A 25,395-nucleotide genomic window follows, 5' to 3' on the forward strand; every position below is an offset into this window, starting at 1 on the left:
CTCTCAGAAAAGGCTTTTTTGGTTTTAATTCTCCTGTCTCTTCTATGCTAGCTGCTCTAGCTCCTCCGTTCACAGGTTCCCTCCCTCCCGCTCTTACTGCTCCTCCAATCATAGATTCTGTCTCTGGAGGAACAGCAAGAGTAGGAGGGATAGAACCTGTGATTGGAGGAGCTGGGGAAGCGAGCATAGGAAAGACAAAATGTGATTGGAGGAGCACCTCCTCACAGATTTTCATTCCCACGCTCGTTGCTCCTACAATCAAATTCTGCATTATTTTCCCCTCTTAATGAGACGCATGCAATTGTTCAGCCCCATATGGACAATGGAGGAACCATAATGTAAAGTAATATGTGCCAGGAAGACCTTTATTGAATTTTTTTGTCTCTGTCTTTGATTTTTCTGGTCTATTTTCGAGGTTGAGTATTTTGAACACTGCTGCCTAACAAATTAACCTGTCTTTTCTCTTTCAGATCTGCTGTGTTGTTACAACATGTTCTGCTAATATCTCAAGATTCCTGGTGTGTAGTTTTCTTTTAATCTATATAGGAGAAATAAATCTAGGCCTGAACTTTTCAATCAGCAGGCAGGCTCCCACGAAGGGCTCCGTGCCACCATTTTACAATTAAGGCCCGCCCAGTGTAAGACGCAAGCAGTAGCGCTCAGTGCTACCTGTGCGGGCGGGGGGAGGAGAGAGAGTTGGGGCCAGCACTCTTTCGCATGCTTCAACCTCCCTGGGGCTGCTCCGTGCCTCAGGGTGATTGAAGTGCTTTTGAAATAAATAAATAAATTGCTTGAAAAATTAATTAAACATATCACATGAGGTGGGACATGTTTTTATATTTCAGGAATTTTTTTTAGTTAAGTGGTAAAAGCTTCAGGAAACCTCATCCCGCTCGTGAATGAGGTTTCCTAAAAAATGTGAAGGCCGCTTGGCCTTTTCACCTGTCCACCAACCTTAAGGTTGGATGGGCAGCATAAACAATGACATTAATTAATTCATTAATGGCTTTAATAGGCCTATCAGTTATCGGAGGGTGTACAGCTGACTCCGGTGCCCACCCACCCAACAAAACATCGTAAGACAGCGCGATGATGTCAGGACGCATGCCTGATGTCATCATGTGTCATTTTACACACCAGAGTGTCAGCCCCCCACATGCCGACTGAAAAATTCAGGCCATAATGATTTTATAAATTACATAGATCCTCAAACTGCAGCAACAAGAAATCACAAAATCCAGACAAAGGCTATCATATGATTCAAAAGTATGATGAGCACTTAACGAATATCAAGCAAAAAATACTCGAGCTTTGGAGCAGCCTGACCCTAAATCTAGTCTTTTTTTTAAAACTTATATGTTCACTGGATGTAGGTATCACTGGCTAGGCCAGCATTTAATGCCCACCCTTAATTGTCCTTGAGGTGGTGGTAAGCCACCTTCTTGAACCGCTGCAGTCCATACTCCCACAGTGCTGTTAGGAAGAAAATTCCAGGGTTTTGACACAGCGACAGTGAAGGAAAAGCAATATAGTTCCAAGTCAGGATGGTGTATGGCGTGTAGTGGAGCTTGCAGGTGGTAGTGGTGTACCCATGTTGCCCTTGTCCTTCTAGGTGTAGAAGTCACGGGATTGGGAGGTGCTGTGGAAGGAGAGCCTTGGTGAGTTGTTGCAATGCATCTTGTAAATGGTACACTGCTGCACTAAATGAACAATTAAAAATGAAGAAATTTTAATGGACACTGGAGTGCCAGAAGTCATTTGATACTTTGAAAACTTTATTAACTACGACACCAATTTTGGCAGTACCCAATTATGACAAGCAATTCAAGTTGGCCGTTGTTGCAAGTGATATAGGCATTAGGGCTGTACTGTTACAAGATGACATTGAAATTGAAAAACTGATAGGGTATTTTTCACAGAAGCTGAATGTACAACAGAGAAGATATTCAATGATTGAAAAAGGGAGTTTGGTGTTAGCATTGCAGCATTTTGAAATTTATGTTGCCAACAATTCATCAGAAACAATTGTTTATGCAGACCACAATCCTTTGAAGTTTTTGGACAAATTTCGAGACAAAAGTGCAAGACTTTTCAGGTGGAATCTATTAGTACAACCATTTCATCTACGGATTATACATGTTGCTGGTAGAGAGATTCTGTTCGCAGATGTGTTATCACGTTTGAAGCTTAAAGGAAAATTGGCCATTTAAAAAACCTTGGACACTGAACTGAAGTGATTTCTGTTGATACCATTGACTTGTGTATATATATTATGTTAATGCATGCATCTGTTAGTGTAATAAATATAGGAGACAGTATGAGATGGGTTATTAAAAAATGAAGCAGTCTTTTAGAATTATGACGGTTCATCTTTTGATAGGGAGATATTGATCATGAAGATATTGATGTATATAATGTTTGGAAAGTATTTTAAATTGGAATTGTAGTAGGGTCTGTGTCTGTGAGTGTGGGTGTGAGTGTGTGTTTTAATTAGATTAAAGCCAGCTTCTCTGGGTGCTTTGATGTATAGTTGTTGAGATGTAAACAATAAGGTAGAAGGCATATTGCATTTTGTTGAATAAACCATTCAAAGACTGGGGGTGAAATCTTGTACGTAGCTAGGAGACATCAAGCAATATGTTTATATTACTAATAAAATTGGTATTATAAAAGGGGTTTTATTGTTAGAAGAGGTGGAGTTCATAGGGCCTGGTGATACAATGAGAATTTGCATTCAAAGGGAAGGCTAGGTATTTACAGAAAAGAGTTTTGTCTGTGGGTCAGATGCACGCCGCCTATAAGCCTACAACTGTGCGAAGGAACCAAATTGAAAAAAATTTCGTTTTGAATTCATAAGATAAAATGTGCTTGTCTGGTGTCTATTTAAGTCTATGGGTTATTGTTGCTTTGGGGAAGAGTACCTGGGAGTGATTAATTTGGGGGTTTGTTTAAAAGTTATGGTAGTAATTTGTAGACAGGTGTTTAAAATTGTTGTTAAATTAATAAATGTTTAATTTAATTTATATAAAAAAACCTCTTGGGGCTTGGTGGGTTTTATTCCTGAATTCAGAGCTGCACCTCAAACATACCAATTGAAAATATAGGTTATGGCAGTTGTTTAAAGTTTCCCTCTGGGATTTTAAATAGCTCAGCCTTTACCAACTGTTGTGTCATAACATTATTGATTTTACAGTAAATGTTTCTGTTATGGCTGCTTAGCCCTCATGGAGGTTGAACAACACAGTCACCAAATAGATGATCTAAATAACAAGTTTCATTTTTATTGCAATATAAAACAAGAACAATGTGCAACTCTTGCCACTCTGATACAGGGAAAATGAATCCTTCAATTTCTAAAGGAACAATCCTAACAATCAAGCTATCTATCTCCTTTTACAACCCATTTCTTGGCAACTTTCCTAAGTCCAGGACCTATTTCCTTCAATTGGAAAGGCTGGGCAGTCATACCACCAACTTCTTTACAGTATACATATCCAATGCTCTATCTCAGCAGATGAGGGATATGCTTTGTGGATCAATTCAGTTTTTAACCCTCAACTAACTTCCCGGTATTAAGATGTGAGGGACCAAAACAAGGATTGAGACACTCCCAGAAATGCCTTCAAACACTTCCATTCTTGGAGGAACCCTCATCCTTACTTCTAAAGGAACAGTAGTGGTTAATATTACAAAACTAATTTTTATTAGCTAACAGCAGTGGAGCTTAATGCACCAGTAGGTCTTAAATGCAGGAAAATAGAGATGTCAAAGTTCATTGGATGACTTTGTAAAGCATAGTTTTGAAAACCTACACAAGGGGCAGGACTTTTAGTTTGGCTGGCGCATGCGGTCGGCGGCCAGGGAATGGACTGCTGACCAGGATCAGCCCCCGACCGCGATTTCACGCTGGCTGGTCAACTAATGGCCAGCCAGTGTGAAAGGCACACTGAAATGCTCAGCGCTGCCAGGGTGAGGAGCGGGAGGGCGGGCGCTGATGTAAGTGCAGACGTAGGGAGTGTGGAATGAAAATTCCCTGAAGGCAGAGAGCTGCCTCAGGGAGCTGAAGAATTTAAAAGCAATGAATAAAGATATTAAAATGCATTAAAAAAATATCCACGCATTAGAATAAGTCACCCGATGAAAATTCTGTCCAAACATTTTTTAATTTTTAAAGTAATAATGGAAACCTCATCCTGCCCTTGGATGAGGCTTCATCAAAAAGACAAAGTCCGCCCGGCAGATTCGCCCATCTGTCCGCCAAGATTGAACGGATCACCTAAAATCGGAGTCACCTGGAACTTTAATGGGCTTAATTGCCTTCAATTGTCTGCAGGTGCACTTCTGACTTTTGCGCGTGCCCGCAACCAAAATATCGCGCAAGCACAGGATCACGTCAGGACGCTCGCCTAATTTCATCATATGCTATTTTACCCTCAAGTGGGTTGGCTATGCAGGATGAGCTAAAAATTCTGCCCCAGATGTCCTTCAGTGTTTATTAATGAACTGATTTATGTAGAGTTACAGATAATGTTTAGCATTGAAACAGACCATGCTGCCAAACTGTTCTATGCTCTACTTGAGCCTCCTCCTACTCAGCCAATACTATCAGCATAACTTTACTATTCCTTTCTCCCTAATGTGTTTATGTAGCTTCTCCCTAAGTGCATCTATGCTATTCTCTTCAGCCACACCTTGTGATAGAATGTTTTACATTCTTATTCTTTGAGTAAAGAGGTTCCCCCTAAGGGATTTATTGGTGACTCTCACATTTATGGTCCCTAACGTTGGTCTTCCCAATAATTGAAACATCTTATTTACTTTAGAGACAAACACACCACCATTGTGTGTCTATCATGCATTTCATCACTTCAGTTCATGATAATGCAGGGTTATTCCAAAGACTGCTGATTACAAATCAAAAGGTCACCACACATACCCCACTGTCACGTACGTGCCTATTTTTAATATAGTTCAGATATAATTTCATTCAGTCCAGGTCCAGTGTAGAAGACATTTTTATAATGATAATAAAGCACAGGCCACATGTGCAAAGTACTCTCACTGTCAATGGCATCACACGGCTATAAAGGAGTCAATCGACTTGTGGAGTGAAACTTTACCTGGACCTGCAAAGCAGCAACTGGAGATAACTTTTTCGAGTACAAACACGTTTCCATCTGTTCCTATTCAGATGAAGTTACATTGTTTCATAGTTTGCCATTGTGAGATTTGAACTCTTGATACTCTTTTGAGTAAACCTGTTTCCATCTGTTTCAGATGAAGTTACATTGTTTCATAGTTTTGCCATTGTGAGATTTGAACTCTTGATCTGGGGGTTACAAACCCAGTACCATAACCACTTGGCTATTAAAGCCAAGCTTAAAACCCATTTCCATCTGTTTCAGATGAAGTTAAGTTGTTTCATAGTTTGCCATTGTGGGATTTGAACTCTTGATCTTGGGGTTACAAACGCAGTACCATAACCACTTGGCTATTTAGGCCAAGCCGGCAACTGGAGATAGAGGAACAAAAGAATCTCCTTTCTTATTGATTTATCAAGTAGAATCAGCTGTGACTGGTGACACCCAACATAGCACAAACGTGAAATCAACTTATGCATTAATATAAGTGTCTTCAAAGTGAAAATAGAGAGCAAAGAGCAAGCCCTCTGAGTCCCACCATTGAATGTCCAATTAAAACCAACTGACATTCGTGTTAGTGTCACAGGATATACTTTATCATATATTTTAAAATTATTAATAATTTGAGAGGGTACACCGCAAATACATTTCAGCATATTAGGTTTATTAGAGGAGAACTTCCAACTGGAGTTTAAAATAGCTTCAAGTGTCCGTCTGGGAAAGGTGGTTGGTTCAAATTACCATGTACTGTTGTGTAAAAGTCGAGTTTGTAAGACTAAATTTTTAGCCAAAAAGTACGGGGTTGGATTTTACACAAATAATTTCAGAAGGGACGAAATCCACCCTCTCTCATCATCTCAATATCATAGTTGCCAGGTCAGAGATTATTTCTGCTAACCCCACCCCCAAAAAGTAGTGCAAAAGAAGCTGAAAACTATTTTTATTATTGAATTTTTATATACAATAAATAATATCCATGGAGACAGACATTAATTTGTGTGTACTAAATTGATCAAATTCAAAAAACAAAAGCCCTATGTACAAACTTATACAATTCCATTTAGTTTTTTTCATGGCCAGTTGTCTTCAACAACACTGTTTTCCCTCCAACTTTGCTCACTGTTGCGTTGGCTGGCATGTCAAAATTCATGGGAGTCTCATCCATGTTCCGAACAGAGATCAATCCGTATCTATTCTTTTGTCGATGTTTGACTATAGATCACTGAAATGCAATAAGCCTGTCATCAAACTCTGCTGAGACACACTGAAATCTTGATCTTCTATTGCAGCATAAAATTGTTTCTCTTCATAAACCTGGTACACCGTCCAGGGCTGGATTTGCCATCTGCAATGCTTAATTTCCTTGCTTGTTCAGGGTGAAGATTTGGACAGACCCTCAAGAAACTGAGAGTCCATTCTGGCGATTTTCATTGACATATTTTGAAACTTACTTTTCCGACTGCAGCCACACATAGGCTTTCCTCTGTTTGCACATTTATTCTTGGGTATCTGCTGAAGCTGTGTAGAGAGCTTCCTCCAACCTCTAACGTTCTTCTCTGATATCTTAAATTCTCTAGATGCTACATAATTATTTGTCTTCTCTACAATCTAAACAACTTTAAGTTTGAACTGGGCTGTGTATCTGCTGTTCCTTCTTGATACCATGTTAGAGGGCCAGCTTGGCAGGAACACAGTGCACCAGTAAGATGGTAGCCTCAACAGCACACGTTGATGTGTGCAGACACAAGGAGTTGAACAGCCGCCTTCAATGGTGTATTGTTCTCTGATGCTATCAATCAGTAGGTTTGCACCAGGGTGAGTTTGACTTCAGCAGTGAGTGGGTGGTTAAGTACAATGAGTTTGGATTTTTTTTTTGATCAGAAGTCAGGGATTGACTTATATACACAAGATCAGCCATTACTTTAGTGTAGACAGTATAAAAACAAATGGCTCTTAGAATATGCAATGAAAACAAAAAACTGCGGATGCTGGAAATCCAAAACAAAAACAGAATTACCTGGAAAAACTCAGCAGGTCTGAGAATACGCAAGCACAAGCTGATGTTAATGGGCATTGGTGTTCATTTGAGCCAGGAAATTGCATTGTCTGTGTAAGCAAGCTTCCAAAAAGATATTTGCCAATAAGAACATACAGAAGAATGGAAAGAAAGAAAACAGGCAAAAAAAAAAGAGCAAGAAGGAAAAACAAAGGAAAAGTAAGAAAGGTAAAGAAAAACAGAAATTTGAGTGTATATAGTGCCTTTCACAACGTCAGGACATCCCTAAATGCTTCCAGCCAATAAAGCATGTTTGAAGTATATTCACTGTGATAATGTAGGAAACGCAGCAGCCAATTTGTACAACCCCATTAACAGCTATTTTTATTTAGTTCTGTTGAAGGGTCATTCGGACTCGAAACGTTAACCGTGTTCCTCTCCGTAGATGCTGCCAGACCTGCTGAGTTTTTCCAGGTATTTTTGTTTTTGTTGTGGGTTAAATTGAGGTAATCTGTTTTACTGGTGTAGTTGATGGCCAGTACACCACAGGCTACCCATGCTCTACATAGTGTCATGGGATGTTTTATGTCACAATAGGCCAAAGTGACCTCAATTTAACATCATATCCAAAAGTCAGTACTTTCAACAGCGTAACACTCCTTCAGTATTGCAACTAAAGTGTCATCCTAGATTGTATAGGTCTCTGGAGTGGAACTGGAACCCTCGGACTCTGAGGCAAAAGTGTTCATGAGTCAAAGCTGATACCATGGCCTCAAAGCTGGTTTTGACTTGAGTGTTTCCTCCCTTAAGGAAAGCACTCCAATTTAAACAGCTTTGTAATTCATGGTAATGCACGTATGGAAAATGTTAGGCTCTGAAGCCGGGACGCCAAGCTAACATTTAGGTTGCCAGATATTCCAGCCAGACAAGTGCCATTGTATCTTTTATTTAGTAAGTAGCAATCTCAAAATACCTGCAGTAACTGAACTTGATTAACCTAGTTTCCCTGCCAGGGGATGGCCCAGAGGATTTGTTGGAAGAAAGGATTGATGACAGTTCCAAACAGTGAAATGTATTTGTCAGCCTTAGACCAGTGTGGCAAATCATCATTTTCTATTGATACACAAATGAAAAGGTGAAGGCTCCATCAGATGAAATATATCTACAAATACATTCTGGGTAACTGCCACTGGTCCAGGTTCTGTTTTAATAGGGGACTCAGCAATTCTTCACATCTTGTTTTGTAACCAGGAACAGAGTTTTAAGCCATTAAATCAATTAAATTGTTTATGCAAACTTCTTGCTCCTATATAACTTCAACTTTTAATAGCCCCAAATTCATAGATTGCAGCTTAACCACAAGGTAACACAGTGATTGTTAATCCATCATCTGAAGATTAGATAATGGGGGGGGGGGCATGCACAATTTCCAATGAACAAATTACAGAAGCAAATGTGTTCTGAGCTACTTATTGTGCATTACATTTCAGCTAGCAGGGACCGTTACCTCTGGTGTCCCTCAAGGGGGCCCTCTTGGCTCCCTCCTATTTATCATCAATGGGCTGCCCTTCTGTAACATCAATTGAAGGCACAATGTTAGTTTTTCCATTAACACTGATGACACCCAACTCCACCTCACCACCATCTCTCTCAACTCCTCCACTGTTGCTAAATGGTCAGAGGGCTTATCCAACATCCAGGACTAGATGAACAGAAATTTCCTCCAATTAAAATATTGGGAAGAATGAAGCCATTGTTATCAGTCCCCACTCCAAAATCCTTTCCCCAGCTGCCAACTCCATGCCACTGCCTGGGATTAAGCCAGTCTGCTTGCAACCTTGGTGTCACATTTGATCCCGAGATGAGCTTCTGACCTCATGTTCAAGCTATCACTAAGACCACTTATTTTCACCTCCATAGCAATGCTTGTCTTCACACATCTCAGCTCATCTGCTGCTGAAATCCTCATCCATGCCTTTGTTATCTCTAGACTCGGCTGTCCCAAAGCACTTCTGGCTGATTTCCCACATTCTACCCTTGTAAACTTAAGGTTAGCCAAAACTCTGCTGCCATGTTCTAATTCACAGCAAGTCCTGTTCCCCCACCACCCCTATGTTCACTGACCTACATTAGCTCTGGGTCAAGCAATGTTTTGATTTTAAAATTCTCATCCTCGTTTTCAAATCCTTCCATGGCCTTTCCCCTCCCTATCTCTGTAACATCCACCAACCCCACAACCCTCTGAGATATTTGCGCTCCTCCAATTCTGGCTGCTTATCCATTCCCAATTATAATCACTCCTCCAATTAGTGGCAATACCTTCAGCTGCCTAAGGCCCCAAGCTTTGGAATACCATCCCAACACTCTCTGTCTCTCCAACTCATTTCCCTCCTTTAAGACACTCCTTAAAATATACGTCTTTGATCAAATCTTTGGTTATCTGACCTAACATCTCCTTATGTTTCTCAATGTTATACTTTGTTTTAAAATGCTCCTGTGAAGCAGCTTGGGACATTTCATTGGGTTAAAGGCACTATATAGGTTGCTGTATGTGCATGAATTGACAAGCTATCAAAGAATTGAGTACTCATATTCATATGCTCACACCAAAAGCAAACATGCAACTCAACCTTTCTGACTTTGCACTGACAGTATGAGTAGTTTAGCAAAAACTGTAATACAACTAGACTAGCATCAATAACTAAAAGGTTATTCCATGTAGTATTGTAAATGATAAGTACTTCCACAGAAACTTTGTGGTTTTATTATACTTTATAACAGTGAAATTATGTTAGCAGGACTCTTTTACAGAGACAAGCACAACACTAAGTTACCATCTGGAGTCACACTACCTTACACAGCCTTGTAAATGAGAATACTAAATGGGTCACTTTTTCCCAAAAATTTCCTGATTTGTACCTGCAGCACAGATGCTTACAAATTATCCAGGCAATTCCAAGCATGCTTTTTATTTGCACCAAATCCCCACATTGCTGTACATCAGTCATGGTGCAGTTGGTAGCCATCTCGCCTGAGTCACAAGGTTCCGGATTCAAGTCCCACTCCAGGGGCAGGATCTTAGGTCCTGTGGGCAGGCGCATGCCTGACCCAATCAAGTGTAAAATACTGTGCAACGACATCGGGATGATATTTCGATCGGCCGGCATGGTGAAAGTCAGCAGTGCACCCACCAACAATTAAGATGCCTATTAAGGCCATTAATTAAAAGCTATTTTTTGCTGCCTACTAACCTGATGGTTGATAGGCAGCCTTAGGATTTTTTAGGAAATCTCATCCACAGGCAGGATGAGGCTTCCACAATTAAATTTAAAAAAAATTAATTTGGGGACAGAATTTTTATTCTGTTTACGTTATTAAGACTGAATCCTATGTCGGGACAATTTTTTCAGATTTTAAAAATCTTTCTTTTTGATCTTAAAATTGTTCAGCTCCCTGCCTTCAGGGATTTTTCAGTGTGCACTCCCCCAGGCATGCGCAGACTTTTGGTTTGCACTCCTTCTGTCCCCACCCTAGCAGCGCTGAGCCTTTCAGCGTGCCTTTCACAGTGGCTGGCCATTCACCAATTGTGGGCGGTGGACCGTTTCCAGGCTGCTCCTGGGCCTGTCCGATGACCCGAAAATCCTGCCCCAGGATTTGAGCACAAAATTCATGGCTGACATTCCAGTATGGTACTGAGAGAGTGCTGTACAGTCAGCAGTGCTGTCATTTGGATACATTAAATTGAAGCCTCTTAGGTGGACATAAAAGGTTCCATGACATTATTTTGAAAAAGAACAGGGGAGTTATCACCGAAGTCCTAGCCAAATATTTATCTCTCAATCAGCATCTAAAAAAACAGATTAGCTGGTTGTTATCACACTGTTGTTTATGGAAGCTTGTTCGACACAAATTGGCTGCTGGCTTTCCTACGTTACAACAATGACTACACTGCAAAAGTATTGTACTGGTTGTAAGCACTTTGAGATCTCTGGTGGTTCTGAAAACAACATAAATGCGAGTCAGTTGCTTAACTGAAAATCACATTTCGTAGAACAAAAAAATGTTTAGTCATCAGGCAAAGACAACAGAATTCTAGCTGCAAAGTTTAATTGTTCAAATGTCACAATTATACAGAAGTTCTCCTTTGTTAGAAATCAGTTTCAGAGCATGATTGGCCGGCAAATGCGGATCAAGAAGCTAAGAAGTAAACATTTGAAATGTTTAAATTAGGGAAAAAATTTTATACGCTAAAGCAAGAAACACTTTTTTTCAATTTACAAAATTCAGGTATCAATTTCCCTTTGGCCTGGTCTAACCTCGTTTACCTTGTCAGAAAGAAACTCTCCCATGTTGCTTTCAGTAAGGTGGAAATGCCATCTGCTGCGGTGCCAGATCGACAGTGGAAAACACACACACACACACACACCACACAGACACACACACACAGGACAGGCATATATCAGGGGAATGGCAGGGATTTGCTTAGACCAGAGTAACAAATTTAGCTGCATCAGAACATCCAACAATATGATTACTAGACCAAGAATAAAGTTTACATTTGAAACCTTTAAAAATATAACATAAGGCATCTAAGGCTACAAATTACTGTTGGTGATGTTAACAAACAACATGCACATTATTTGTTCTGTCCACTATTCCAACTGAGGCACTAATGTACATCAAATAACTCTTACAAAAATAAAGCATTCTCACCCTAACAACACCAGAGCGCATTTGATAAGCTCCCACATGACAGATTAACAAAAACAAAACTACATGGAATTAGAGGAAATTATGTGACATAGGTTGATAACTGATTGGAAGGCAGGAGTCATCAGGCAGTAAGATTAAAGGGAATGTGCCCAAATGTGACAAGGGATGTTCTTTGGGATCTGTACTGGGGCCATAGCTTTCGCCATCCATGCCTTAGATCAGTGGTTCCCAAACTGTGGTTTGTGATCCCAAATGTGGTTGCAGAAATAGCAAAAGGGGTCACTCCTCCAAAACTGTGCCCATGCAAACACCGAGGCTCAGGCAGCTTCCAGCCATGCCCTTGCTCTGGTCATCTGAGTCTGTCTCTCAGAGAGAGTATCATTGTGATCTGCACTTTATTGCTGCATTGTTGAGTGAAATAAGCTAGTTCTATGGAAAAAACATTCCACCTTCTCCCACTGAACCTTTCTAATGGGGTGTGTACAGGGGGCGGGCAGGGGACGGAGAAGAGAAGGGCTGCTTTATGTGGGGTGGGAGTTGTTAAAGAGACACAGGAATGCTCAGTAGAAAATTAAAAGTTTATTTGATTCATCTCATGTGACAATCAATGATGTCAAGATGGCTTTTAGGGTACCTTGGTGTGATGTTGCTACAGATCAGTAATGCTGATTGCAAATGTGAATGTCAATAGTATCCGCTATTTACTGGCTAAGGCCCATGAGCTGCAGAGATGAAGTAATGGTCTGGTGAGTGTAAAAATGTCATCATTTTATGTAAAGTACTTTAAATACACAGGCTTTCATATTCTATGGTATAATATGTTAATCTATAATACTCAAACTTTAATAATTATATACTGAATGTTACTATGCTGCTTTATTACTGTTTTGATTTTGTTGGTTTGTGATTTTCAAGTGTTACAATGAAGTCACATAGGAAGCACCGACCTAGATGAAATAAGGTACACTTGTGTATCCAAGTTTGTAGATTACACTAAATTAGTAGGCACAGTGAGTTGAAGCAAGAAGTATCAAAGGACAGACGAAAATTAAAAATGACTGGGCAGATCTGTGGCAGATGGAGTTCAAGTGGTGAAGTGTGAGGTCATCACTTTAGATCCAAGAAACCCAAATTGGAACATTTTAACAGTGAAACGTTTGGAACTGAGGAGCAAAATGACTTAGGTGCCCATGTGCACAGATCACAAACAGCTAATGCATAGGTACGAAAAAAATCAAAAATGATAATGGAATACTGGCCTGGAATACTGGGGTGGAGGGCTAGAACACAAAGGAGAAAATGAGGCTTCAGTTGCAAATTCTTAGTCAGATCCCATCTGGAGTACAACATTCAGTTTTTGGCACCTCAACTCAGAAACATACGAATTAGGAGCAGGAGTAGGCCACTCGGCTCAGCCAGCGTGCTCTGCCATTCATAAAGTAAACGGCTGGTCTGATTTTAGCCTCAACTCCACTTTCCTGCCTATCCCCAATAACATCTTCCGTCCCCTTGCTTTTCAATAATCTATCTCCGTCTTAAAGGATATTCAAAGACTGCTTCCACCACCTTTTGAGGAAGTGTTCCAAAGACTCAGAACCCTCGAGAAGAAAATTTTCCTCATCTCTGTCTTAAATGGGTGACCCCTTATTTTTAAGGGCTCCTAGTTCTAGATTCTCCCACAAGAGGAAACATCCTTTCCACATCCACCCAGTCAAGATTCCTCAGGTTCTTACAGGTTTAAATCAAGTCACCTCTTACTCTTCTAAACTCCAGATGAAAGCCTAGACTGTCCAGCCTTTCCTCATAAGACAACCTGCCCATTCCAGGTATTAATCTAGTAAACCTTCTCTGAACTACTTCCAACGCATTTATATCCTTCCTTAAATAAGGAGACCAATACTGTACACATTACTCCAAATGCAGTCTCACCAATGCCCTGTATAACTGAACATATCCTCCCTATTTTTGTATTCAATTGCCCTCACAATAAACAATAGCATCCTATTAGCTTTCCTAATTACTTGCTGTACCTGCATACCAACCTTCTGTGATTCGTGCATTAGTACACCCAGATCCCTATGCATCATAGTGCTCTGCAATCTCTCACTATTTAGATAATATGCTTCTTTTTTATTTTTCCTGCCAAAATGGACAATTTCACATTTGCCCACATTATTGCTAGATCTTTGCCCACTCACTTAACCTAACTATAGCCCTTTGTAGCCTCCTTATGTCCTCTTCACAACTTACTTTCCTATCTACCTTTGTGTCACCAGCAAATTTAACAACCATACCTTTCAGCCTTCAGCCAAGTCATTTACATAAATTGTAAAAAAAAGTTGAGGCCCCAGTACTGATCCCTGTGGCACACCACTCGTTACATGTTGCCAACCAGAAAATTACCCATTTATGCCTACTGTTTCCCATTAGCTAGCTAATCTTCTATCCATGCCAATATGTTACCCCCTACATCATGAGCTTTTATTTTCCACAATAACCTTTGATGTGGCACTTTATCAAATATCTTCTGGAAATCTAAGTACAGTACATCCACTGGTTCCCCTTTATCCACAGTACTTGTTACTTCTTCAAAGAATAATTGGTTAAACATGATTTCCCTTTCACAGGAAGGATATATTACCTTGAAGGGGCTGCAGCACAGATTCATTAGAACAATAGCAATGCGTAAAGCAGGGGTGGGGAACGTATGGCCCGTGGGCCGAATCCAACCTATTGCTCAATTTCATCTGGCCTGCAGCAAGATTTCTAAAGATATAGACCTTCAAAATAGCATTTATCATTATTGTTACAAATTTGCTTTGGATAAAAGCATCAGCTACATTACTATAATAATATTTAACAATATAATATTCAAATTCAGCCATCACATTAAAACAGTGGGTGAGATGAACATTTCTGTATTCTCTCTTAAAAAAAAAACTAAATTAAGTTGGTTTTTATGTGTGTGTGGCCCGTGACTTATTTTGTCAATGTGTGAATGGCCCGTGATAAGAAAAAGGTTCCCCACCATGGCGTAAATTAGAAGATGGATTGCTAAAACTTTGTATGCATTTAGAAGGTTTAGGGGGTTAGCCAATAAAAGTGTTTAAAATATTAAAAGGATTTGATAGAGTAAAAAACAGGAAAAACATTTCTTCTAGTGGGAGAATGAAGAGCAGAGTACTTAATGTGAAGTTTGCTCCCCCAAAAGCTTGTGATTGCTGGACCAACTGGAGCTTTTAAAACAGAGGTCGCAAAATTTTGTTGGGTAAACATATCATGGGATATGGGTCAAACGCAGGTGAATAGATTTAAGGTGCAGGTGGAACAGACTTGAAAGTCTGAATGGTGACATAATAACAGTCGGCCAATGTCTAGTCTTTACGCCATATTAGAAAAACGTTTTTTCAATTTTCAAATATCGGTCATGAGTTTGGTCAGCAGCAAATAGCAGATGTCTGAAGTTTAATACAAATTATTTTAATTATCTTAGGATGGATTGTCAGAAACTTCTTTTATTACTACTGACAGGCAACAATGCTTGACAACCATTACAATGGATCCCACCACATATTAAGTTCTACAACATCACCATGCATCTACCTATGGAGTTCAGGAAAATACCCATGAATAGCATGTTGACATCAACATACAAAATTGTTCTTAAAGCATGCAAAGAAAGTATCTTATTAAGAGATTCGGAATTAGAATCTAACTCTACAAATTTGCAATTTGTTTTAATGAGCTCACTTTTTCCTGTTGTAAAAGGCTTCTACTGCAGCACCAGTAGAAACTGACTTACCATTAATTTTAAGTGAGCAATCCCATCTTTTGTCAGCTTTTGAATCTAGTCAATATCATGGATTATCTGGTTACTCTAGCCCATTTACTTTTATTTTATGGACTGGCTTTATTGTGTGAATGGTTTTATAACAAATAGAAAAATCATGTGTAGTTCGAGAATTTGCTGATGTGATGAAGGCTGAGAACTTAACCATTCCATGTCAGCCTGAAACAAAATTTGAGCACTAGTTTCATGACCAGATTCTACAATTTGTCAATGAATTACATACAGGCAGATATATTCTGTTGACAAATCTGAAGGCAGAGTTAATACAAATTTGATGTAAAAAGCAAAATAGCAAACAAACCACCATTTTGCCACATGCCACACTATTTTCTAGCGCATTATTGGAAAAAAGTTATAAATCTAATCAACAGGCTTGATAACTCCAAATATACTGTGGCACAACAGTTAATGAAGTAATTCTAAAGAGGCTGAGTGTATCACTAAACAATTGTACTGCAAAATACAATTCTCCCTTGCAATACAAGGAGGCAGAAACCTTACAGTTCATCCATAACACAGGGATGTGTTGGTTCAGTAGCTAGCACTCCTGCCTCTGAGCTGAAGGGCCCACTCCAGGAATGATTGGCCAAGGAAGGGTTGTGCACACAGCCCATCAGGTTGTTAATCTGCCTGCAAAATGCTTCCAACACTCTACACAATTACTCTGTACTTGTCCAGGTAAAATGTCACCCATGTACTGTAGAATTTCAGCATATCAAACCAGACAAGGAAGAAAGGCATGTGAAGAACACAAAAATTAGGAGCAGTAGGCCACTTGGCCTGTACTGCCATTCAATAAGATCATGGCTGATCTGATTGTGCCCTCAACTCCACTTTACTGTCTGCCCCCATAACCTTCGACTCTCTTGTTGATCAAAAATCTAACACAACCTTAAATATATTCAATAACCCAACCTCCACTGCTCACTGGGGAAGAGAATGACCCTCCGAGAAGAAATTCCTCCTCACTTCTGTCTTAAATGGGAGACTCCTAATGTTTAAACTGTGTCCCCTGGGTCTCGACTTCCCGACAAGGGGGAACATCCTCTCAGCATCCACACTGTCACGTCCCCTCAGGATCTTTAAATAAGATTACCTCTCATTCTCCTAAACTCCCAATGGGTAAAGGCCCTGCCTGCTCAACCTTTTCTCATAAGGTAACCCCTTCACCCAAGGAATCAGTCAAGTGAACATTTGCTGAACAGCTTCTAACGTAATTATATACTTTCTTAAGTAAGGAGACCAAAACTGTACACAGTACTCTAGATGCGGTCTCACTAATGCCCTGTATAGCTATAATGACACTTCCCTACTTTTATACTCGATTCACTTTGCAATAAACACCAACATTCTGTTTGCCTTCCTAATCACTTGCTGTACCTACATACTACCCTTTTGTGATTCATGTACAAGGATACCCGGATCCCTCTGTACCGCAGAGTTCTGCGGTCTCTCTCCATTTAAATTGTATACTGCTTTTCTATTCTTCCTGCCAACGTGGACTAGTTTGCCAAATTTTTGCCCACTCACTTAACCTGTCTAAATCCCTGTGTAGGCTCTTTACTTCCTCTTGACAACTGGCTTTCCTACCTATCTTGGTGTCATCAGCAAATTAGCCACCATACAGCTGGTCCCTCATCCAAATCATAAATATAGGTCAGAAATAGTTGAGGCCCTAGCACTGATCCCTGTGGCACTCCACTAGTTACAGCGTGCTAACCCGAAAATGACCCATTTATCCATACTCTCTGCTTCCTGTTAGCTAACCAATCCTCTATCTATGCTAAAACTCTCTATGGGCTCTTACTTTGTGAAGTAACCTTTGATGTGGCATCTTCTCAAATGTATTTTGGAAACTCAAGGACATAAGATCTACAAGTTTCTCTTTATCCACCTTGCTTGTTGCTTCCTCAAAGACCTCTAACAAATTAGTCAAACATGGTTTCTCTTTCAAAAAGCCACATTGGCTCTGTCTGATTATTGTGATTTTCTAAATTGCCTGCAATTATCTCTTTAATAATGTATTCTAATATTTTCCCTATGGCAAATGCTAGGCTAACTGGCCTATAGTTTCCTGTTTTCTGTCTTCCTTCTTTTTTGAATAGAGGTGTCACATTTGTGATTTTCTAATCCGTTGGGACCTTTCCAGAATCTAGGGGCAGAATCTTCTGAACGGCGTGCGGGGGCAGGCCTGACACACCGACGCGCAATGATGTTGGGCACACGTCCCAACGCCATCGCAATATTTTGTTTCGCGGGTGCGCGGCAGAGTCGGCTGTGCACCCACCAAAATGTTAAGGGCAAGAAATTAATTAAATTAGTTAAGAACGCTGCCCGTCCAACCTTAAGGCACAGGCGGGATGAGGTTTCCTGAAGCTTTTATAAAATAAATGAATACATTTTCCCACCTTTACAACATGTCCTAACTCATATGACAGTATCACATGAGAGGACATGTTTAAACACATTTTTACATTATTTATTGAACTGTTTCATTATCCAATCAATCTCCCCGAGGCAGCTCCGTGCCTTAGGGAAATTGCTGCGCTCTTTTGCGCGCACGTGTTAAAGAGTGCAGACCCCGACTGTCCTTCCTTCCCCCACCTGCACAGGTAGCACTGAGCGCTACTGGCCGCGCATTACGCCGGGCTGGCCTTAATCGGCCCACTTGTGTAAAATGGTGGCACGCAGCCAATCGCGGGCGCCCCCGCCCGCCATAGGAAAAATCCAGGCCTAGGGAATTTTGGAAGATTGCAACCAATGCATCTATTATCTCTGCAGTCACTTCTTTTAAGACCTTAATATACAGGGCATCAGGTCCAGGGGACTTGTCAGCCTTTAGTTTTAATAACTTTCCCAGTAACTTTTTCCGACTGACTGTGATTATTTTAAGTTCCTCCCTCCCTTTTACCTCTTGCAAAACAAACAACTATAACACAGGACAGATTACAATACATGAAAGATAACAAAACACAGGGCTTTTTATAGTGGCATCAGTGTGCTATTCAAAAAGCTCTTTCATACAGTGTAGGCCTCTCTAGACTGGCAACCCCAATGTAACTATGGCAGATTAAATAAATGCAGCTGTCGGAAGACCCAGTAAAAACAGGTCCTTTGAAAGGCCAGACTTAGTGAAGCCAGGAAATTAACAGCACGGATAGTGCCAGCTACTAGAAACCTGTATTTCAGGATCTGGCAGTACAAACATCTCATTTCCACCAATATAAATAAGGGCGTTGAAGGTTTCAATAAAACTGTTCCAAACTAGTTACTGATTCTTTATAGAAGAACAAAAATGTCCTATTTTGTACTGACATAATTCACACAGCCACATTAGAACTTCATCTCCAAGGGAAACAAATGCTTGATTGATCAGAAGAAATAGATTTAAAAACACCAAAGCCCTCATCTATAGTTTGCATTTTTATCAGGTAGTCATTACACCAAGAAAGTTCAAATATACATACTGCTCAGTTTGGAACATATTTTGCCCATCTTACCTTTGTCCGATATTCATATCTAATTAAATTAAATTTCATATTCATAAAATAGTCTCAATACCCAATGGAGCAAGATGCAAAGCACCAGTCAAAATAGAAAACATGGGAAGATTACCAAAATTACTTTCCAGATCATTGAGCTACAAAGATAACCTTAATACAAAGAATTACATAGAATCTACAGCCCAAGTACAGACCACTCGACCCAATTGGTCTATGTCAGTTCCTTACTCTCTAATTACTATATCCCACCATGCCCCCATATTCTTCTATTTCCTTCTCACTCATATATATTCAAGCCTTCCCTTAAATATATATGTGCTACCTGCTCCAACCCCTTCAAATGGCAGTCGAGTTCCACATTTTCCCCTTTGTAAATAAATTCCACCTAAAGTGTTTGCGGTTACCCAATATTAATGCCCTCTAGTTGTGAACTCAACCACAGCAGCAACAGTTTCTCCACAATCACCCTACCAAATTCTTCACAGATCTCTTCAGTCTTTCCTCCAGAGAAAAAAAGCCCCTGTTTGCCTAATCGTTCCTGACAGTCGTAGCCTCTCAATTTTCCTAATATCCTTGTAAACATTTTCTATACTTTCTTTACAAAGAAAAAAAAATAAATATTTGCATTTACATAGCACCTTTCACAACGTCAGGGCATCTTTAAGCAGTTTACAGCCCATGAAAAACATTTAAAATGCAATTACTGTTGTAATGTACAAAATGTGGCAACAGGACACCCAGGAAAGTACTCTCTTGTTTCTGTTCTTCTCTAACACTTCAATATTCTGCCCTAGATTTCATTTCACTGCAGACACATCGATTTAGCATGATTTTATTAAGATACTTCAAATTATTCAGGACAGTGACAACAAGCAAGTAGGTGGAACATTTGAGGTTTTAGAGTTGGGAAAATGCAGAGCCATCCATTTAAGTTGAGACAGCAGGCATTGATTATGAATGCCTGGGGATGCTTCCTTCTTTAAGGGGTGACTAACTTGGCAGTGAAGACAGACTCTGTAGATCCTAAAAACGGCATTCTTGGACAACAAGGTGATCATGGCATATAGGATATAAGGCTCACCATTCTGGAAAATAACTGATGGGTTTGGGGCCTCCTGGGCTTGCTTAATTAACTGAGACCTGAGAGAGATATTGTTGATAACGGACTCCTGAATTGCTTGCAGGTCTCTATATTTTAGCTTCTCCCTAGTACTGAGAGGTTTGGCCAGCAACACGGGACAGGAAAAAAGGAACAAACAGGTATGGATCTGATGGCCTGGGTATATAACTGACATAATAAACATTTGCTACTTTGCAATTCACACCCGACATCATTTGAAGTTAAAAGGGGTGAAGTAAATTTTATGATGTCCAAAACTGTAAAGAAATATTTTGCATGGTGTGCATTTTACAGTGCTGAAAGTAGTTGTCAAAAGACAGGCTGTGCATAAATGTCATTTTTCAACCACAGATGATTTTATGGCTCATTGTCTTCATAGTTCAGAGCCAAACGTGATGCTCTAAAGTATGTGCTGTACAGAGCCAAACATGATGCTCAAAATTAAATGCTGTACAGTAAGACAACCAAATATTACAGACAGTGAAGCCACACGCAGACAAATCATTACATGTTTGAAGCAGCTGCTATGACCATTGAAGGACTCACTTGTTAATTCAAAAGAACCAATATCACGAGCTGCAGTTAACAATGTTAAGCAACTTTTTTCATACTGTTAGTAGTTTTATTTGATAACCTGAACATAAGTACTTCATTTGCTGTAAAAAGCACTTTGAGACATCCGGTGGTCATGCAAGGTACTATATAAATGCAAGTTTTTAATTATACATCGCATTAATCAGAAAATCCTCCTCTATTTTGTACTACTATTTCAGTAAAATGCAATCAATTATTCCTATGTATATGGAGGCTATAAAAAGAGGCATAAAAGTGTAATATGTACCATATCTTATCGCAGCTGCCAAGATACAATAGAAATCCATTTAATCAAATGGAAATTACCATTGGAATAGCTTGAAAAAGTGAAGAAAGCTGTACTTCAAACAAATCTGTATGTAAAAAAATATTTGTATGGTCCATTAAAACAATTCCATTAACAAAGTGAAGCAAACATTAATGATTAAATGCCTATAGTCAGGACTGGCTGCCTGGAAGCCTTCATTCATAACTTATAAATGTCTATTTGATTACCTGTTCAGGTATTGCTAATGTGGAACTGAACCAGATTAAAACTAGTCAACTTGCTTCTGCTCACACATACTGTTCCTGTGTGATCTTAATGCAGTGAGGAGACAACTAAATAAATGAGTGAACACCTGGACTCTTACAAATGGATTTTATAAGTATTGTAGGACATGCAGTACCCCAATATACTAAAAGCAATAAAATCTTATGTATTTTCACAACCATCTCTAGCACTGTTCTTTGCCTCTCCCCAATCAGCTGATTGCAACAACTGCGGCTAGGGCAGAGAGCCTGGGAGCAAAATTTGATAATCCCAAAAATGGGCACTGGGATCGCAATGTGCAATAGCCTACTACTTCTGGTGAGGGCAGTAGGATACCTTTATGCTGTCTGTTATTTGACATGAGAGTAGTGTGCAACCATTGCAGAACATGTTGAACGGCTGCACACCTCAGTAACTCTTTCGAGTACAAACACATTTCCATCTGTTCCTATTCAGATGAAGTTACATTGTTTCATAGTTTTGCCATTGTGAGATTTGAACTCTTGATCTTGGGGTTACAAACCCAGTACCATAACCACTTGGCTATTTAAGCCAAGCCTGCACACCTCAGTAGGGGCACAAAGTTCATTCAAGGCTAGCAACACTTGAAGATAGATTGTGCCTCAAACAGCAGGTGCTGGAATTGGCTGACATTCCGAGAAGAGCATGACACCGACTAACAAGCACGCCTTGCCCTGTTGTGCCATACGTTCTCGGACATAACACTGGAGACCTTGATGCAGGAGATGGACAGGAGGGGATCTTCTACCTAAACAGGGCCAGGAAGCCCTCCATACAAACTCTGAGAAGGCAATGAAAGTTGTGGTCAAGGAGAGCAGTTTAAGCTCCAGCACCTGTATGCTATGTTACAAGAGGTTTAGTGACCTCACATGAGTGGTCAAGGTCAATAAATTTATCTTCAACTGCCATATATTTATAACTGAACCTCTAGCATCAGATACTGTTCAATTCACAAATCCCCACTTCTCTCACCTACCAGCAATCTCTATCAATCACAACTTATAGCCACTCATTCATAGTTTCACCTCACCCTTGCATAGCTAGCACTAATGCAAACCCCACACCCGTCTATACTTGCACACACTGCTAGCTATTCAACATCACTTAAACACATTCCACCACTTGCACAGACACATTTTACTTGCTCTCTTGCAGGACAAGGAAGCAGCGTCTAACCTGTGGGGTACAGATGTATGTCCTTTTCCCCCATGGAGGAAGTCAGTGCTCTCCATCATTGGAGCAGCCATGATCAAGGCTGCGGCCAGCAGCAGGGCTGAAACCATCAAGGATGACAATATGCTCAGGCCCAATCCTCCTTCTCACATCTCAAGGCTTCGAGTCCTACCACAGCAACTGGTAGAATTTAAATTCGATTAATAAATCTGCAATATAAGGCTAGTCTCAGTAATGGTGGCCATGACAACTATTATTGATATAACACCTTGGGGTCTTTAATGCCCATCTGAGACAGCATTCTCCAATATCATTTAAGGAAGGAAATCTGCCGTTCTCACCTGGTCTGGCCTACATGTGGCTCCATACCCACAGCATTGTGGTTTATTCTTAACTGCCCTCTGAAATGGTCCAGCAGGCCACTCAGTTCAAGGTCAATTAGGGATGGGCAACAACCTTACCAGCAACTCCAAGATCCCATGAATGAATTTAAAAAAACTTCCTCATCTAACAAACTTTTCTGATTTACAAGCTGCTGAAATCGTAAGGATACTGGTCTTGCTTTCCCCCCCACCCTCCCCTCATCACAACCTTACCCTGGTCCCGTTCCCCTTTCAGATATCCAGGAACTGCCACCTGGCCAGTTAGTAGTGGAAGAACATGACATAAAAGAGCAGGATGACAGCGATGAGGAAAAAACACATTCACTTCATCTCTCACTGAAGCCACCAGCTCAGACACTGAGTGTGGGTACGTTACAGTACCTTTGAGACAGGATTTTAATGTAGTAAGGCAGCAGGCATGAGTGGCCTGCAGCCAAGGCAGGAACAAGAGTCGCACAGGCACCAGCTCCCTGGAAAAAGGCTGATAGACTTGCACACTGAAATATGTCATGTCACAGTGTTAGCCATGGATCAGTTGGTAGCACTCTCACCTCTCAGAAGGTTTTTGGTTCAGGTCCCACTTCAGGGCTTGAGCACAAAAACCAAAGCTGACACATCAGTGCAGTACTGATGTGAGTACTGCACTGCCGTCTTTCCGATGAAACATTAAACCAAAGTCCTGTCTGCTCTCTCAGGCGGACATAAAAGACCTCATGCATTATTTCAAAAAAGAGCAGGGGAATTATGCCCGATGTCCTGGTCAATATTTATCCCTCAATTAGCACGTGGGCACTTGCTGTGCGCAAATTAGCTGCCACATTTCCTACGTTACATTTGTGGCAAGACTTCAAGAGTACTTCATTGACTGCGAGGCACTTGGTGACTTGCATGATTGTAGGATGTCTTACGTAAATACAAGGTTTTTGTTCATTTAAGAAATGCTTGGTGCATTGGCAGGCCTGCCAGAAAATCTACAGCCACTGTCAAGGAGCATTAAGGAATCTGGCACCAACCCGGCACAGAGCTTGAGGTCCATCCTTTCCAATGTGGAAGTGGTGGCCAACTCTATATGAACACCAGCTGATGTCTTAACTGCACATACAAGTATAGAAAGGGACTTGCAGGATCTCACAGCAATCCAGCAATTGTCCCCCAACACAATATTAAGGTTGCTACTGTGCCACCCCATGGGAGTGGCACCATGGAGCACAAACCTGATGTCCTTTCTCAGGTTGACACAGCTTTTATCCTCCCACCATTGCCACTCTGCAAGTATCCTTCCTGTTTCCAATCAAACAGCCAGTCCAGTCTGCTGCTGCCCATGCTGAGGTGGTGCATTTCAAAGTCAGGTCTTTGACAGTTAGAGTTGGTTAAGGTCACTCTGCAAGGCCATCTGCAGTCTTCCCACTGCAAGTCAACAGCCTTCCACCAGCCATGCTGCAACCACTGGGGTCACATTGTGGTGCACTAAGACAGGTAAAGGTACATGGAAGATAGGCACTAACAGAAGGCACAAAGGTGATTTGTTGGCTTGCGTGCACAATATTGGATGGTTTAATTTATAGACTTGGTTTGGAATGTTTGTTTTCTGTTGGCTTTTATTTCAACATTGTGGCCAAGAGGTTGTGGCTGTGATTGTCAGAGGCAGGGGAAGGTAAGTTATGGAACTACTGGTGAATGGGAAATTGAGGTTGCGTTCATTGATACTGCAGTCAGGTGAATTGATTACAAACAGCCCCAGCCAGATATGGTTGGTTGCCTCCCAGTTTCCTCTGCTGCTGCTTGCCATCTCTCTGGTGGAAAGGACTGTGTCCTCAAGATGGAGAGGTTGTGAAGCATGCAGATCTCCATAATCATGACATGCACTATGGTGAAGGAACCTCCAAAGCAGTCCAGACAGCAGAAGCTGTGTTTAAGGAGCCCAATTGTCTGCTCAATCATATTTTGTATGGCTTTTGTTATATTCATGCTGTCCACGTGTGTGGATCATGCATTGGAGTCTTGAGCTAGTTGGTCAGCAGGTAGCCTAGGAGCCGCCCTCTGGTTTGTCATGGTGACTCAAATGCAGATGGGGGTACAGTGGCCTGCTGCAGAACAAAAGCATCATGACTGCTGTCAGAATACCAAGCACTGACCTGCATGATGTGCAAAGCACGGTAGCATGGTCACACATCAGCTGGACAGTTGTAGAGTCCCTTCCAATTGCAATATATCTCAGAATTTACATGCAGCACGCTGCAAAGCGATGTATGTGGAGTCGATGATGCCCTGCACCACAGGAAGCATGTAATTCAGGCCATGTGCTCGCTCTGCCTGCTTTATCTGGCAAAAGAATGAAATGCATTCAACTCTTTGCTTACAGAGCCTCA

At 40.7% G+C, this 25,395-nt stretch overlaps 1 protein-coding gene across 3 annotated transcripts in view; it reads right to left on the reverse strand.

Annotated features, from left to right (window-relative positions):
* The window catches only part of LOC121277054 (E3 ubiquitin-protein ligase RNF38), a 232,357-nt gene that overhangs the window by 84,539 nt on the left and 122,423 nt on the right, over positions 1-25,395 (reverse strand). The window contains exon 1 of one of the 3 annotated variants that reach the window (XM_041185981.1): positions 25,162-25,218. The exons of the other annotated variants lie outside the window; for them this stretch is intronic. Coding sequence (XP_041041915.1) covers positions 25,162-25,167 — 6 coding nt within the window. The 5' untranslated portion in view covers positions 25,168-25,218. Of the gene's footprint in view, positions 1-25,161; positions 25,219-25,395 lie in introns of those variants that run through there. 3 annotated transcript variants of the gene reach the window in all.

This window comes from Carcharodon carcharias, chromosome 4 (genome assembly GCF_017639515.1).
Source record: "Carcharodon carcharias isolate sCarCar2 chromosome 4, sCarCar2.pri, whole genome shotgun sequence".
Classification (NCBI taxonomy): Eukaryota; Metazoa; Chordata; class Chondrichthyes; order Lamniformes; family Lamnidae; genus Carcharodon; species Carcharodon carcharias.